The sequence below is a fragment of the Channa argus genome, chromosome 13 (assembly GCF_033026475.1).
Source record: "Channa argus isolate prfri chromosome 13, Channa argus male v1.0, whole genome shotgun sequence".
NCBI classification, from domain to species: Eukaryota; Metazoa; Chordata; class Actinopteri; order Anabantiformes; family Channidae; genus Channa; species Channa argus.
Window position 1 is genome coordinate 15252901 of NC_090209.1, and position 17567 is coordinate 15270467.

General features: G+C 39.8%; 1 protein-coding gene across 2 annotated transcripts; it reads left to right on the forward strand.

Annotated features, from left to right (window-relative positions):
* Positions 1–7718: 7718 nt before the first annotated feature.
* On the forward strand, positions 7719–16275 carry eno1a (enolase 1a, (alpha)). 2 transcript variants are annotated; one of them, XM_067527502.1, is made up of 12 exons: positions 7719–7876; positions 10237–10331; positions 12032–12127; positions 12282–12340; positions 13006–13075; positions 13661–13794; positions 13952–14174; positions 14586–14783; positions 15086–15287; positions 15361–15469; positions 15562–15620; positions 15781–16275. In XM_067527502.1, the coding sequence occupies exons 2-12, from the start codon at positions 10247–10249 to the stop codon at positions 15842–15844; spliced, it is 1299 nt and encodes a 432-aa protein (XP_067383603.1). In that variant the 5' UTR covers positions 7719–7876; positions 10237–10246; the 3' UTR covers positions 15845–16275. The 2 variants fall into 2 exon arrangements, with proteins under 2 accessions (XP_067383603.1, XP_067383602.1); XM_067527501.1 differs by lacking the exon at positions 12282–12340 and adding an exon at positions 12638–12696.
* Positions 16276–17567: the final 1292 nt, after the last annotated feature.

The window sequence follows — 17567 nt, forward strand, 5'->3', positions numbered from 1 at the left end:
ACATTCACACAACTGTCACTTGAGGTTAGAGCTGTCATTCTGATAAATTACAGATGGTTGCTGATAAAAGTGAACAAGTGATAAATAAAAGGACTTTAAGGCTGGCACCACCTGTTCACACACACCAGTTTCAACATGTCTAACTATTCACTCCTAAATGCCAGAGTTCTCAAACCCAGGGGTGTGATTGCACAAGTTTGCCTCAGAAGGATCACATGGGAGAATATTTTGTTGATTTTCAGGGGGAGTCATTGTATAGTACAATCTCTGTTGTAACCACCAATAAAACTGCAATTTTACTTTTAGTAAACAAAGAAGATTCAAAGTGTTCGCTACAGAGCTTTAAGCATGGGAGGGGACAGAATAGGCAAAGAGATCTAATTAAAATAGTTCACAGAATTATGAATTGTGTTTTCTTTATTAGAACTGGAATTGGGACAGAATTACAGGTTGAATGCTTCTTAGTACTTGAGTTCCTCCAATGTAAGTAAGACGACAAAGACAATTGTGAAGAATGAGGAGTGTAGGAAACATGTTTCGAAGAAATTAGTCTTCAATACATTATCTGAAGAATATCAGTCTGTACAATGACACAGCTAGATCAGCTGCCTGTAGAGCAGTGGGGCGAAGTTCTTCAACATGACCAGCGTGAATGTGAGATATCTTTGCGTTCTGCTTATTATTTCACACTTTAGACACCTTGCATCTCGGAGCAGTACTACTAATACTAAGACATCTTTCATGTTGGTGGACTGTTGGACTGTAAAAGGGCAAGGAAACTAAGAAAGATGAGCAAGGAGATATGAGACGGGGAAAAGCACCTCTCGCTGGACTAGAGTTTTGCTCGTTTGCTAATGCTAAAGTCAAAAGTGAATTAAGAAATTAAGAAATAAGCTGTGTGTGTGTGTGTGTGTGTAAGTGAGTGAGTGACTGAGTGTTTGTGAGAGCGAGAGCTGACCTGATTAATTTACAAAGTGATCAAAGGACTCACATTGGATTAAAGACTCGTACCCTTCCTCTGCATCATATTTGGTTGATTCAAGGTGTTTTTCATCAACACCTAAAGCGTGACATGATTGTTTTAAACAAACCCAGGTGGAGAAAGCAGAACTGACCTCTACAGGTGAAGTAACAGAAGAGCGATTTCTTCACACACTGAGGTCATTAAGAAGCCACAGCTTTGAATCCCTTCAATGCTTAAGTTGCATACACCAGCACTTAGAAATGAACCAAAGCTGTCTTCTTCCTCAGTAAATAACCAGGTTTATCGTTTTCTTCAGGGCAATCATAGTTGTTAAGGTCTTTGGAACTTTAATGATGTAATTGTGCCAACCAAGACGAGCGTACTTATTTAAAGCCCACATATAGTAAGCTTGACGTATATGATTCAGCTGCAGATTGTATATGTACAGTGCGGGTGATGATGAGGCAAAATCATTAAAAACATTTAGCAGACAAACCAAACAAAAGCTTCAGCTTTACTACTATATTATGGTGGGTACAGTAACACCTGCAAGTCCTGACTTTCACCCTTACAGTGTCTTGTCAGATGAGAGTTTGTTACACTTCTTTATCACATTTCCCCAGAAGGAAGTTAGAATAAGAGGTTAATACGCTAATTGTGATAACATCTGAAGAAAACACAGTTAATAAAGACAATTCAAGACAATTCAAACTAATGGATGGATCACAAAACTGGCCTCTCAGGCACTGGAGACTTGAAATGGGCAAAAAGAGATGCACAACAACCAGAAAAGATGCAACTACAACTAAACATGATCAAGAACAACGTTAAACTACCAAAAAGATTAGGTCATTACATACATGCAGAAAATAAAAGACATAGTTGGTTCAAAACGAGTACAAAGAAAGCACAGGGGGATCTTGCACTGCTTTGTGCCCAGTAGACCCTTTTGTTATAATTGGTCTAAAACAGTCAGTCCATACGCTGACGTCTCATCTAGTATATACAGTGGTTTTCACCAACCACCTGAATAGGTGTTTGTTTCTCAACTACAGTTTAAAGTACTCAGCAGAATTTGTGAGGTGCTATTAGGCGTGATACTATCTTCATCAACAAATATGTATCACATCAATACAAAGTATAAAAATTGGTGAAAATGTATATGAGCTTACATGTAAACATGGAGTAAACACGCAAATAATACATATATACACTGTATAAACAAATGAAACAAACACACACACACGCACACCAAGAGGAGTGAAAAGGGTCTTTGTGTTTAAACAGCCTGAGCCCTAAATTAGCCTTTGCAAAAGTTCATAAATTTTCTTCATTTGCATAGAGGAAACATATCTGCAACATATCTGTCTCTCACTATTAGCAGTGAAACAATACTATTTTATCATTTCCTTGTTCTTTGTTCTTTGAGACAAATTTGTTTCTTAACCAGGTGGTTTTAATCACATTAATAGGATTAAACATAATGGACTGTCAGAACAGGACTTGTGAAAAAGACTTGTGAAAAAGACTTGTGAAACATGCCTATATAAGTATATAAACTAAGGGTGCAATAAAAACCTGGCCAGGAAGGAAAAGGCGTTGTATGTAACTATGTGGTGACGTTATAAATTACCTTTGCTACGTGCGTACATATCTGTTTCTGTGTGTTCAAGAAAATGTGCATAATGTGATCAGGGTGAAAAACCACAATATGCAATAATTATCATTATTAGATTATAATTATCTGGTTGTTCATAGCAACCTGAATAATTTTTTTGCATGATAACATAGGTTCAGCTGGGTCGATCAGGGAATGCCACTATAGTAAGAGCAGATGCATATTAGGTGTTTTTTTTAACCAGAGTTCACTAAGCATGAAGGCTCTTTTCATAAATGTTCTGTTTCATAAACGTTCAACGTTGCACACGTTCACACCTGGAAACTGCCCAGAGCAGTGAGTCACTGAGCACTGCAGCAAATCAGTCTTCTGTTCAGGGCAGCTCAGCAGTGACAAAGATACAATTGTGTACAAAAAAGCTTTCTGTGAAGCGCCACCCCCACCTCACTATGCAGTATAATGTCAGAGAGGGTTGGGTATTCAATTGTGTGAGGATATTTTAAATTGGCCTACCATGTTTTTTCACATTGTGGTGCAGCTGTGACCATGGCCAGCAGCAGCGCATCAGTGCTGTTCTCTCCAACCATAGCCTGCAGGAGTGGGGTCTGTGAAAGCCTGTCTCATAGGTGCTAAATACAAAACTTACCAGCAGCTGACAGACTGGAGGATAATTCACTGACTGTGGGGCTTAAAACAGGGATGTTTGATATACACTTATACTTTCTGCTTGACTCTCATTTGTCAGGCTACTAATGAAAAATAAGAGAAAGTACAGAATCCTTTATAATGTGAATTGTGTTTTGTGCAAATTAAACATAAAAGGTATTACATGTTAATTAGGGAACTTTAGTGGTGCTGGTAGGTAGATTTAGTTACCTTGGGACAGAATTAGGCTGTTTTCCCAGTTCCAGTCTTTGCTTTAAACTAAGTTCATTACCGATTGTACATCAGTATCATTAAGTTTATACTATGGCATGTATAATAAATAAATCATGTAAGTCAGTGATGGCATACTCCAGGCCTGCTTGTTTTCCAACTATTTCTGCACAACCCTTATCCTACGGCTTCTGATTGATTGAACACACCTGATTCAGGTATTTAGAAGTAGGTGGTGAAGGGATATAAATAATTATTTTTTCTTTCGGCTGTTCCGTTTCAAGGGTCGCCACAGCGAATCATGTAACTCCATCTAACCCTGTCCTCTGCATCCTCTTCTCTCACACCACCTAACTTCATGTCCTCTCTCACTACATCCATTAATCTCCTCTTTGGTCTTCCTCTGGACCTCCTGCCTCCTGTCTTCTGCCAACCTCACCATCCTTCTACCGATATATTCACAGTCTCTCCTCTGAACATGTCCAAACCACATCAATCTGGCCTCTCTGACTTTATCTCTAGAACATCTAACATAAGATGTCCTTCTGATGTCGTCATTCCTGATCCTGTCCATGCTCATCACTCCCAAAGAGTGCCTCCTGTCTTTTCTTCAGTGCCACTGTCTCTAAGCCGAACAACATCGCTGGTCTCACCACCACCATCTTGAACAAATTTGTGTGTCGTACTGCAGCTAAACTTCATTCCTTTGCTTTCCAGAGCAGACCTCCACCTCTCTAGATTTTCCTCCACCTGCTCCCTGCTCTCACTACAAATCGAAATGTCATCCGTAAACATCATAGCCCATGGAGATTCCTGTCTAACCTTAACTGTCAGCCTGAGCAGGAAGCTCCTCAGACCCAATCCTTCATGCAGACCCACCTCCACCTTAAACTCCTCTGTTTCACCTACAGCACACCTCACCACAGTCTTACAGCTTACATACATGTCCTGCACCACTCTAACATACTTCTCTGCCACTCCAGACTTCCTCATACCACAATAACACAGCTCCTCTCTCTGCACCCTGTCATAAGCTTTCTCTAAATCTACAAAGACATAATGCAACTCCCTCTGACCTTCTCTGTACTTCTCCATCAGCATCCTCAAAGCAATACTGCATCTGTTGTACTCTTTCTAGGCATGAAACTATATTGCTGCTCACACATGCTCACCTCTCCTTCCATCTTCCCATCACACCCCTGGCACCTGTCAATACATTTCCATCCTTATCTTTAATCCCCCTAACCTGCTGCATATCCTTCCCATCTCTATCTCTTTGTCTGGCCAACATGTACAAATCCACCTCTCCCTCTTTAGTGTCCAACCTAGCACACAAGTCCTCATATGCTCTTTGTTTGGCCATTGCCACCTCTACCTTCACCTTTCGCTGCATCTCTCTGTACTCCTGTGTTCTCTCTTCAGTCCTCCCAGTGTCTCACTTATTCTTAGCTAACCTTTTCCCCTGTATACACTCCTGAACTTCCTCGTTCCACCACCAAGTCTCCTTGTCCACTTTTCTTTTTCCAGATGATACACCGAGTACCCTCCTACCTGTCTCCCTGATCAAATTAGCTGTAGTGGTCCACTCATCTGCAAGCACCTCCTGACCACTCAGAGCCTGTCTCAACTCCTCCCTGAAAACTACACGACATTCTTCCTTTTTCAACTTCCACCACTTCGTCCTCTGCTCTGCCTTTGTCCTCTTCATCTTCCTCACCACCAGCATCATTTTACACACCACCATCCTGTGTTGTCTGGCTACACTCTCCCCTACCAATGCTTTACACTCACTGATCTCTTTCAGATAACAACGTCTACACAAGATGCAGTTCACCTGAGTGCTTCAACCTCTGGTCTTGTACGTCACCCTATGTTACTGCCTCTTCTGGAAGAAAGTATTCTGTCCTTCTGTGTTCCTGTCCTGAAGACCAAACCTGACCATCACATTCTCATCACCTCTGTTCCCTTCACCTACATGTCCATTGAAATCTGCACCAATCATCACTCTCTCACCTCTTGGGATGGTCTGCATCACTTTATCCAACTCACTCCAGAATTTCTCCTTCTCTTCTAACTCACATCCTACCTGTGGGGCATAACCACTAACAACACTGAACATCACACCTTCAATTTCCAGCTTCAGACTCATCAACCTGTCTGATACTCTTTTCACCTCTACTATTTTCCTCACAAACTCCTCTTTCAGGATAACTCCTACTCCATTTCTCTTCCTATCTGACCCATGGTAAAACAACTTGAACCCTGCTCCTAAGCTTCTAGCCTTGCTACCTTTTCACCTGGTCTCCTGGACACACAATATATCTACCTTCATTCTCTGCTTCATGTCCACCATCTCTCTAGCCTCCCCTGTCATAGTCCCAGCATTCAAAGTCCCTACAGTCCTACATTCATAGCTTTCCTCTTCTCTCTCTGCCTATGAACATGCCTTCCCACTGTCCTTCTTCGACCAACAGTCGTCCAATTACCACTGGTACCCTGTAGTTCAACAGCACCGGTGATGGTCATTGTTAACCCAGGCCCCGACTGATCCGGGATGGGAGTCATTTTGAGTGTGAAAGTTTTGCATTTTTAATTTGGCATGTGTTATATGTCGGAGGCCCTTCCTGACACAACCCTCTGCATTTATCCAGACTTAGGACTGGCGCAAGAAGACACTGGCTTGTGTCACCTTGAGGTTGCACAAGGGATATAAATAATATAATTGTTAAAAATAATTAATTGCCCTATATGTATGGTTAGTCATCCATAAGAACAACTTTGGTATTGTCCCTTGGCTGTTAATTTTAATAATTCTTGTAAGTTTAATAAATCAGTTAGTCATTCAAGTCAAAAAGATTTGTTTTCACCTGCACAGAAACAGAGGTACATAGGTGAACATAGAATGTTTCATAGATAAGAGTTTTTTTAAAAAGTGACTGCCGTACCTTAGGTTAAGGACAAAATATCCCAGATAAAAGAGTACTGTTAACCTACTGTCCTGCAACATAAGCAAAAATGCTTTTTTAAAAATGCTTTTAAAATGCTTAAATAATTAAATATACCTTGCTTCATTTGCAATCTATGACAAACTTTAATAAAGGCTTTAAGTGCGTTTCTAAATCATAGACCGTTTGGCTTTAATGCACAGGCTCATCCAGAAAATATGACGATGATCTCCATCCATGTTTGGAAACGGCTGCAGGAGGAACTTAATGCTGTTAGAGCGTCTGGGCAGCAGATGGCGCACTTGGGTCTAACGCTGACAAAGTCTCAAGGTCACTGCAGCAGGCGTTCATCACACGTTGACATCGAGCTTCAGCTCTGATGCGTCATGGATCCTGCACTGGCACTGTAGCTGCACGATAAACCCTCAGGTCGTGAAGTGATCACACGTCAGACCTTAAGGGGGAAACCCAGTATTCATTCAGGTTGTGATTCATTTCTACAATCTCCATTTGAGTTTCCTCTGTAGTCCCTTTTTGTAACACATAGTTGCTGCACCTATTCATGCTAATTCACACCTCCACGTAGTTTTACCAGAAGTGGACAAAATACTACAAGGCATGTAAAAGGTTTAATTAGTAAGTGATTTTCTAGCCATGGGTAGCCACAGGGTAAGGTTAGTTTTAATGAGTAAATGCTGCAACACAATGAAAAGCATTAGAAACATATTGTGTTGCTATTTATGCATATTACAACATATTTTAACAGAAAGAACAAGAACAAACAAAATACTTATTTAGATGACAATTGCAGGTTTTGAGATATGTGGCTTATATCTTTTACCATTTCAACAAATGATTGCTTACTATTTATATAACATCCCTTGTTTAAAAAAGGGGCTATGTTTTTTGTAATGCTGATGAAAGAACGGTTTATCAGCTCCAAACTACATTAGGGATTACTGGGGTTTCACCTCTTCATAAAATATTATGCTGGGAAAAGAAAAGTCAGCGCCATTTAAAGTGACAGCAGGTGACATGTGACCAATAACGAACCACTTGGGCTGGAAATCCCTGCTGCTCTGCACGTACTATGGCGTCATCTTTCCGCACAAGTCCTCATTCATCCTCATATATATTAAAAAAATAAATAAATTTACCATCATCCACCACAAATTTAAAAAACACATTTTAGCTCTATGGAGATATACACAACTTTTTCATTGGAAGATATCTTGTTGAGATACTAAATCCGCATCCTCTGCGTCCAGACATGGGATGACTCCTCACGGTGAACGTGCACCCCCACTCGCAGTCGTTTGCCTCGTGAGTCGGTCCCAACCAATCACGTTGCTCGGCCTCTCCGGTCCTTCCTGGTTTCGTCCACTTATTGAGAGCGGAACGTCACGAGCGTCTTCTCTCCCAGCTCGCTCGAGAGATACAGCATCGTCTTTGCACACACTCAGGCCGGAAAAGGTAACTTTAACTTTTTTAAAAAATGTAGACATGACAACAACTGTAAATACTTAGGGTGTATGTCTAAGACGGTTTGTAATAATATGAACTAATTTTCTGCTTTTAGAAATATATTCACGGGTATTTTTGTCTCGTCAGAACCTCAAATTCTCGTCCTTGAGACAAGTGATGCAGTGATCTTTAATTTTAAAAATTTCAAAGACAAATTGAATAATCTGTTAATAGTTTATGGCTTTCAGGATGGAGTATGTAGTAGCCCACCGTCTATTTTTAGCCCAGGCCGTCAGCTGGCGAGATTTCACTCCATTTAGAGTTGTGTGAGGGGGGGGGAAAGGGCGTCAAGTTGCAGCTACAACCTCCAGCAGTCGTTTATATTTGTTTAATATATATGTGTGTTTAAGGATGTCATGGTATATCAACCACTGCCACAGGCTTTACAGGTAGTGTGAGTAAGTGCGCTACCAGTTGCTGGCCTCAGACTTGAAGGTGTGCTCACCGGAAAAAGGAAAATTACTGCAAGATTACACAAGCTTCAGCGTTTCATTTTCAGCGATGTTACTCACTTCTTCACTTGGCATGCCCCCGGAAGAACATGTGCGTTCAACAAGTCACGAAGTTTGTAGCTTATAAATTTATCACTGCAGTTTTAAAAGCTTGTTCATGGATGTTTCCTTAAAACGACATTTTAATACACAGTTATTTTTTCCTGATTTACCCAAAGGCAGACCAACAAAGGATTAATATAAATTTATACACCTACTGCTCACAAAACATATCAGGTATCAAGCCTTAATTATTTATTTATCTCTGGCTGCCATTTTGTGCTGCCATCTTACCTCTTTGCTCTTAGTGTTTGCAGTGATCTTGCAGAAATGTGCGTTTGTGTAAGAGAGAGAGAGACATGATGACAGGAATACATTATTTTCAGTATCACTTAGTCTGCCAAATTGTACTAATTAATATGTATTAATGTCTAAAAAAAAAAAACCTTTACATACCCATCACAGCTTCCTTAAAGGGTTTCAAGTAGATTATCTTGCACCGCAAAGGCCAGATGTTCTGTTTATGTTAATAAAAGAGATGCATAGGGATGTTCATCCACACAACTGAGAAGTTATATCTATTATGGGATTGCTAGAATGGTTGCTAGTGAATGGGTTAATATGATAAGGTTATTATTTCTCGCAATGTATGTTTTTATCATTTATTTTCTAAGACCAATATTGTTAAAGTCAGTACAGGTGGGCATCAGCTGAAATTCATAAATGTCAGTTCCGGTACTAAATTGAAATCTTAACATTCTATTTTGTTTTAAGGGTTATTATATAAAATCCTTTTCTTAAAATCATTTTAAGAAAGCAATCTAATACTGTTAAATGTCAAGCATAAAGTGTCTCAGAGGTGCCATGATCAAGCCTAAAGGTTTTCTATATATATCAGGGATTGTCTAATCAAGAAATGACTAATGGACTGTACAAATCTGACCAGGCATTCAGCTCAGACTTTTTAAATATGTGGTACTACAGATGCATTGTGGTTTGTGTCAAAAGAGCACTGAGGTTGGGTAGCCAAAGTAAGTTGTAAAATATTCCATTTAGCTAGCAGAGTCTTACTGACTTTCCCTATTTGCTGTAGCCAGTGGCAAGTTTCCACAGAAAGGATGTTCCACTAGTTCTGCTATAGCTACAGTCTAGCTCTGCTTTAAAGGCTTTATTCAAAGTTCAGTCATGCACTCAGAGGGAGTAGATGACCTGGTTTGTTTGAGCATTCAGGGCTAGTTAGATAAAACAAATGTAAATCAATAGCCCTAAAGCATCATGACCTGAACTCTGCTGCTGGAATTTGGAGAGATAATGAAAGCTTCTTGAGTCTGCACCATTGAGACCTCTAATCCATATCAGCACAGTGATGCTTGGACAAGAGAAGCAAAGTTTGTACTGTGCCAAGTCTGTTTTATATGATGACTTTTTACTTTTGTTATCAAAATTTCTTTCCCAACTGTTTGACTATTGCTCTCAACTGTTTTGCAATAATTCAGCAACAGGTTTTGTAATCAGGTATATTCAGTAAAGTTAAGGAATATGCAGGATTTGTATTTTTTTTGCCACATAAGACACGCCTTCTTGTGACTAATATCTCTGCTATGGTGGCCAGCCCACATCAGTTGGTACAAGAAGTATGCATGGGCCATTAATTAAATTATGGTTGCTGGCAATTATGGTTGCTTTGTCTCACCTTGTCGCTTAGAATTAAAATTTTTGCAAACTCACTTTAGCTTTAAGCTTTTGTTTGGTAAGGAACTTGTGTCAGTCTGTGGAACAACTCTAAACTAATGTGTTCTTCCTGCAATTCATTGGCAGATCTAGGACCATGTCTATCTTGAAGATTCACGCTCGTGAGATTTTTGACTCCCGTGGCAACCCAACCGTGGAGGTTGATCTGTACACCAAGAAAGGTACTACTTATGCTTGATATATGTTTAGGAACTGTGGTCAGATAGACAGTCAGCTACACAAGACTTGATTATAAATAATTATTCTGCCTGTATAAGCTCTAGATATGTGTAAGTCATTCAAGGTCATCCTTGGCTTGAAACAACAACTTTTAACATGTAGTCATCACTCTGCATGTCTAATAGGTCAGCAAATATAAGATGAAAATTTTGATAAATTACTCATTGTTTGACCTTGCAAATTAAATCAAGTTAACACATAGATCAGAATAGTCAAGCTACTCTCTGTTCCCAGTTCCAGGCCTGAAGTGGATCAGATCAGATGGTGAATGTGTTAAAATAGCTCTTGTAATATCACACTACCTCTACAGCACTCTATTGCTGTAATGGTTCCTGTTTTGGAGGGCATACAGTGCTCGTACTGTAGGTACATCTGGCAAACCTGCAAGCTGAGATTAGATGCAACTAAATGAAATCTACTATGCACTTCCCTGAAGTAATTTTATGTTGGATTTCATAATGAATCTGCTGGGCATGAAATATCTAAACTCAGCACCGTGTGACAAATAAGCCTGAAGTTGAGGACAGTTTATTTGATTAACTAATGGACTGACTGTGATTGAGTTGTGTTTTTTTTTTTTTATTTGATGAGCTGTTGTGTTCTGAGAGCTGAAACAAAGAAACAACTCAAGCCAATAAATGTCTAGAGAATGTTAATGAAGTAACCTGAATGGCCACTGACATGAAAAAGAGGAAACTAGGCTGCACTGGCTGAAACCCTATTTTGCAGCCCTGTTATGAGTTGTATTTTCTTTCTATTATAGTATTACTGTGTTACATAACTAACTTGTCTCTTAGTCACAGGCATACTGGAAAGCCTCTGCTTGTTATGTCATTTCAGTAACTCTGGTGATCTGGAGAAATGTTTACACTCACTGTTACTGTTTTATTGTCTGCATTGTGGGGTTAAGCACACAAATTAGAAATTTAACTGTATGTAGTTTGTAAATTTAAGTTAATATCTCAGTACATTGACTTTGACCAGATACAGTGTAATGATCTGATGTGACAGCTCTTTATATCTGTTCATAATCTGGTGGATTGTTTCCAGCCTCCCCTGTCTGCAGTCAGCATGTGTTTTGATGGAGATAATTTAAGCTTGAACTTATGGCCCAGACAGTGGCTCTGTCTTGTCATAAGCAATTATGCCCTGTGAACTCACACTGTCCCTGCTTTTACTGAGCAAACTGAATACATTTTTGCTCTTCCCAAATGTGTTGTCACTTGGGTGATTCCAAAATGGCCTTCTTCCTATAAATGGGTGCGGTTTGGCATTCTTCCACAGATGCCCTGCACACACTTAGTGGCCAGTTTGTCCTCCACTGTTGGATCACAGCCATCTGCAGAACAGCCAGCAACATCCTTCACAAATGCTTAATTTCACTCGATGGACAGAAAAACAATGGATGGTGGCAGATGATCATTTATTTTTTTTCTACTTCTTGTTCCTTGAATACAAAGCTGACCCTTCTAACTTGATCCTTAAATGTTATCTGCAGATATTAAAAAACAAATGGTAATCACAGATTTCAAAGTCAGAAATTTTTTTGCCATGGTAAATGTTCTGCAACAATTTATTTATTTTTTGGGGACACAACACAAGGCTTAACAAATTGGCATAAGCAAAATATACTCTGTCAAAGGTCTTTTCAGAGCTGCAGTTCCCAGTGGTGCTTCCACTGGCATTTATGAGGCTCTGGAGCTTCGCGATAATGACAAAACACGCTACATGGGCAAAGGTAAGGTGTCTCCATAAATTCTCTAAACTATGTAGTTACTTGTATTCTGCTCTTATCATCTTGTCATTTCAAGACTATCGCACATTCTGTTGACTGTCCTCTCCTCTGATATCATCACTTTTGATTCCTTCAAATTCTCTTCCTCCTCTGTTAGGGGTCAAAAGAGCAGTTAAATATATAAATGAATTCTTGGCCCCTGCTTTATGTAACCAGGTAAATACAGTGTGCAATAACGGTGACAGCAGCATGGAGAATGAGTTTGCATTTGGAAACTAACCTTGGCAGGCACTAATGGATGTCCACAGATCTGAAATGTGTGGTTAAGAGGACAGTTATAAGTTATGTTGGATCACTTTAGAGATCAAAGTTTTCTTCATGATTGCAAAACAAAAAGAAATTCTAAATTGCATCCTACTAAGGTTGGATGGGGTGGTCTGTAGCCATCTGTCTCACCTGCTCTGCATGGCCATCTTCTGTGTGGGTCAGTCATGGTCTGCTTGTCCCTTGCAGGTGTCTCAAAAGCTGTTGAGCATATCAATAAAACAATTGCACCTGCACTGGTCAGCAAGGTAGGACCATTTATTGTTTGACTAATATGATTGTGTGATACTGTCAAACACTTAATTTGAATTCATTTTGTGTGTATAATATAAGTAATATTTGTAGCGGTTCTTAAAATCACTAACTCTACAACTTAAAAGGGGTTATATTAACATAATTTATTTTTTGCATTTATAGTCATGCATTTGCAGAGCATCAGTGGTAGAGTTCTGAGATTCTGCAGCATTGGAGTGTGTTCCTCTTAACTGATGATTTAAAATTAAGCCTAGTTAATCTTTTTTTAACCCCAAATGCACAACTTGTCATGTCTAATCCAGGATGTGAGTGTTCTGGAGCAGGAGAAGATTGACAAGCTGATGCTGGACATGGATGGCACAGAAAACAAGTGTGAGTTTTTTTATGTACTGATTGTGACCAGCATGTTAAGGTTTTGTGACATTAGTTTAGCAATTCTGTTTGCCAAAATACACACTGAGACTATACTGGTTGGTCAATGACCATAAGTTTTACAGTAACTTATCTGTCAGTATTTTGGATTGTGTCATCTAATTTAGAAATGTATCATATCTTGTTACTGTGTATATATGTAGCCTTTTTATGCAACAGTTAAATTATTTCAATATATAGTTTCCAAAAAAATCACAATGGTATTTTATAATGATCACATAGTGACAGAAATCGCAGTTTACTGCTCAGTGTAAATACTGCGTTCCTGTTACACGTGGAGCAGTATTGTATTTTTATCATTCAGTGGTGTTTATTAGTAATTTGAAAATAATGATCAAAACGTGAAATGTGCCTCACAAACATCACAATGAATTTTGTTTATGTAACAGAAGAGCCTGTTAAAACATTATTTCAAGGTCATGCATTATTTAATTTTGCTTTTATTAGCCCGGTGTTAAAACAATGAACAATATATTGTAGATATTTGAGAACGATGTTTAAATATTTTAACCTTTTCTACTGTAGCTAAGTTTGGCGCTAATGCCATCCTGGGCGTCTCCCTGGCTGTGTGCAAGGCTGGTGCAGCAGAGAAGGGTGTTCCCCTGTTCCGCCACATTGCTGACCTTGCTGGCAACCCTGAAGTCATCCTTCCAGTCCCAGTGAGCATGATAGGGCAATTATTGATAAGGCAGTTGCCTAAGTAATGCAGGCTTGTTAGATACTCCTAACAGAAATTTGCCATTAATATTTGATACAAATATTATATTCAGATGTAATTCTATTAAGCCTAAAGTGCATCCCCTCTCCCTCCTTCAGGCCTTTAATGTCATCAACGGTGGTTCCCATGCAGGCAACAAGCTGGCTATGCAGGAGTTCATGATCTTGCCTGTAGGTGCCAGTAGCTTCAAGGAAGCCATGCGTATTGGTGCCGAGGTCTACCACAACCTGAAGAATGTCATCAAGGAGAAATATGGCAAAGATGCCACAAATGTAGGAGATGAGGGAGGCTTTGCCCCCAACATTCTGGAGAACAAGGAAGGTAAGTGGATACAGGTAGAACGCCGATACCACTGTTTTAACAGTAAGCCGAGACATCAGATAATGATTCAGCTGCTTTCATATATAATGGTTAGAGAGCGATCATTCAAAATTGTTAGTATATTAGTACAAAAGGAGTCTTTTGAAAGCAGTTCAGTTTTAAACCTTAAAGGAAAGTACTTCACTTTTCATAGCAGTCTTGGGCTGACGTGCTGTCTTTTTAAATTAAGGCCACAACTCAGTACTGAATGGATTGACTGACTCCAGCATCAGGTCAAGCTGCTTATATTACAAATGCGCCAGTAGAGCAGAGTCTTCAGCTTTTACTTTATGAAAAGGGAAAGTTTTGATTTGACAGTATCTCTTGATTGACAGTAGCGCTGGATGCATTTTTACTATGTTTTTGTCTCAGCTCTGGAGCTCCTGAAGAATGCCATCGCCAAGGCTGGATACACAGATAAGATTGTTATTGGCATGGATGTGGCTGCCTCTGAGTTCTACAAAGATGGAAAGTATGACCTGGACTTCAAATCTCCTGATGACCCCAGCCGCTACATCTCCCCTGACAAGTTGGCTGATCTCTACAAGAGCTTTGTTAAAGATTACCCTGGTGGGTTTTTAATAGATTTACAGACTGACTTACAACTGTCTTTTAGTCAAACAGCTGCTGTGGCTAAGATGAAGCAATTCAGTTATATTTTGTTATAGGTGAACAAGCACTCGTGAGTTGGTTTGCACGAAGCTGGTGAACAGTGAAACACTCACGCTTGAGTGTCTTGCTGCCCTAAGGTGGCAAAAGTCTGTTACTGCATGATTTAGGTTAATGATGACCAAAATGCCTTTAACAGTGCACATGTTTTTGATCTATGAATGGTCATAAGATATAAGACTACCTTCTAACTCTCCTAACAGTGGTGTCCATTGAAGACCCTTTTGACCAGGATGACTGGGATGCATGGTCCAAATTCACAGCCAGCACTAACATTCAGGTTGTGGGCGATGACCTCACTGTCACCAACCCTAAACGCATTGCCAAGGCTGTGGATGAAAAGGCCTGCAACTGCCTGCTGTTGAAAGTCAACCAGATCGGCTCTGTTACTGAGTCACTGCAGGCGTAAGTGTCCAAAATACAAGACGATTAACAGAGTATCAGCTGGCTTATGTGGCTCACGTGTCTTTTCTTTTAGCTGCAAAATGGCCCAGAGCAATGGCTGGGGTGTAATGGTCAGCCATCGCTCTGGAGAGACTGAGGACACCTTCATTGCTGATCTGGTGGTTGGCCTCTGCACTGGACAGGTAAAACATGGTTAATGTGTAGGTTTGACTATTACAACTGTACTCTAGTTGTTGCCTTTGATTGGTCTAATATGTTAAATTTGTTTTCCCAGATTAAGACAGGTGCTCCATGCCGATCTGAGCGCTTGGCCAAGTACAACCAGCTGCTCAGGTGAGCCTGGTCTAAAAACATGCACATGAACTTTAATGACAAAACAGTTGCATAGACATTGGTCAGCAGCATGAGTCGTGTATGTTTGTCCAAAAGGCACAATATCCCAGATTTTCTCAGGCTTCATCCACCTAAACAAAATGTCTTCATTCTCACTCAGGATTGAGGAGGAGCTTGGGGACAAGGCACGTTTTGCCGGCCAGAAATTCAGACACCCCATTTGAGCAAGTCTTCCTCATTGGGCCTCTGTGTGTTCATTGCTCATAAGTAACCCCCACACACATATGCCACGCTAGGTCGCCTTCCCTGTCTGAAGAGGAGAGAGAGAAAACTGCCGAAATCCAAGGTCCAAGTCTGTGGTCTGTGGCGTGGAGAAGCTACTGTACGTGCTAGTACAACCACAGTTCAGCTTATTCTCAAACTGTGCTCTAGCTCCTGATTAGTGTTGGTCCCCATGTTTGTCTGTGTATCTGTGTGAGACTTTGTTTAGTTTCTTGTGAGTTATTGTAATTTCTTGGTCTTCGACGTATTTGAGCTACTGTAAGTTAGTATGGCCCTGCCTCAAGTAGTGTTATGTAAAATGTCTCATCTGAGGAGTTCTCATGTTGCTTACTGTTGGCAGAAATATTCAATAAACAAAATGGGTTGAATTGTGTTTTGTTTTGTTTGTTTTTTGGTTTGTTTTTAAAACTGGTTTTAAAAAAAATGGTTTCAACAAGCTTTATCTTAACTCTTAATTTTTTCATTTCAATTCAAAGGGGAAAAACTGAATCATAAGCTGTTAGAGAAGGGCCCAAAGGGAAACCTATGGGGAAGTTGAGGTTTCTGTATATCTTATTGATACAGCTCATAATGATTAGTCATGTTAAACAATCACAAATAACATGAATTCATAACCATGTTGCAGATACTGTAATCTGCTGTTAAGGCTCACCTTCTCAGTAACTACTCCATGTTGAAAGTGTCTGATGTAATCTGAGAGGCAGAAACATGAGCTCAGTGCTCTGGGACACTGTTTCTCTACCCCTGGGTAAAAGAATCCGGAAGCTCTGTGAACTCTTTGTACTGAGCTGGGTCAAGATAAATGACTCTATTCACCAGTGATATGGTACCTCAGGGGATTGCCAGCTGAGTCTGGCCTCACAATTCACTTTGTGTGAGCCCCGGTCTGAACCTGCCTCTATTGTTTAGCCATCACCAAGGAGATGTATTACAAATCACAGGGACAAAGACACTGTCCATCATCTGGAAAGTCCTTTTTCAGCTTCAGCAAATTTCATTAACAACAATGACTCGCCTAATTCTTTCATACATATAGAATTATTTTTCACATACTCTGAGGGAGTAGATATGGTTGATTTGTACACAGAGTATGGATTATAGTTTCCAATGCAGGGTTTTCTCTGCCGCCAATGTTTCTGTGCTTTGTGGTCTGCGCCATCAAGTGGTCTGATCCCTGCAGTACATTTCCTGAATGTGCTACTTGCAGGCAATATAATGGCAGCTTACAAGGCCACAAAAACATTGTATATGAGAGTTGACTTACCAAAACATGTAGGCATGTGTTTGATGTAAATATAAAAATCTAAATCCCATTGGAAACCTGAAATCAACTGCAAACTAGTTGCCTTGGTATTTAAGAAGACCACGAAAGAGATGAAGTTGTTTTTGACATGAATATTACATTTTAAGTGTAGTTAAACCTCAATCTAATGAAACAAAATGTGATCAGGTAACGTCTGCTCCTTGTGGGCCAGTCATATTAGATTCATTGAACTGTTTTATATAAGTAAAGCTTTCAAATGTAGAAACCAGTGTTTCCCTTCCACATCTTCTCAACCAACAGTGTTGAAAAAAGTAAAAACCAACCCATCCACAAACATACTGTATATGTGCCATTATTTGTCATAAACTACACTTAAATTTCCTCATGCTTCCACAGTTCTA

Bases quoted from the DNA above. Each gene is read 5' to 3' on its own strand.
- eno1a (XM_067527502.1), top strand. From the start codon at position 10,247: ATGTCTATCTTGAAGATTCACGCTCGTGAGATTTTTGACTCCCGTGGC. The intron at 10,332-12,031 runs GTACTACTTATG...ACTCTGTCAAAG, and splicing joins TGATCTGTACACCAAGAAAG to GTCTTTTCAGAGCTGCAGTT. The intron at 14,784-15,085 runs GTGGGTTTTTAA...CTCTCCTAACAG, and splicing joins CTTTGTTAAAGATTACCCTG to TGGTGTCCATTGAAGACCCT.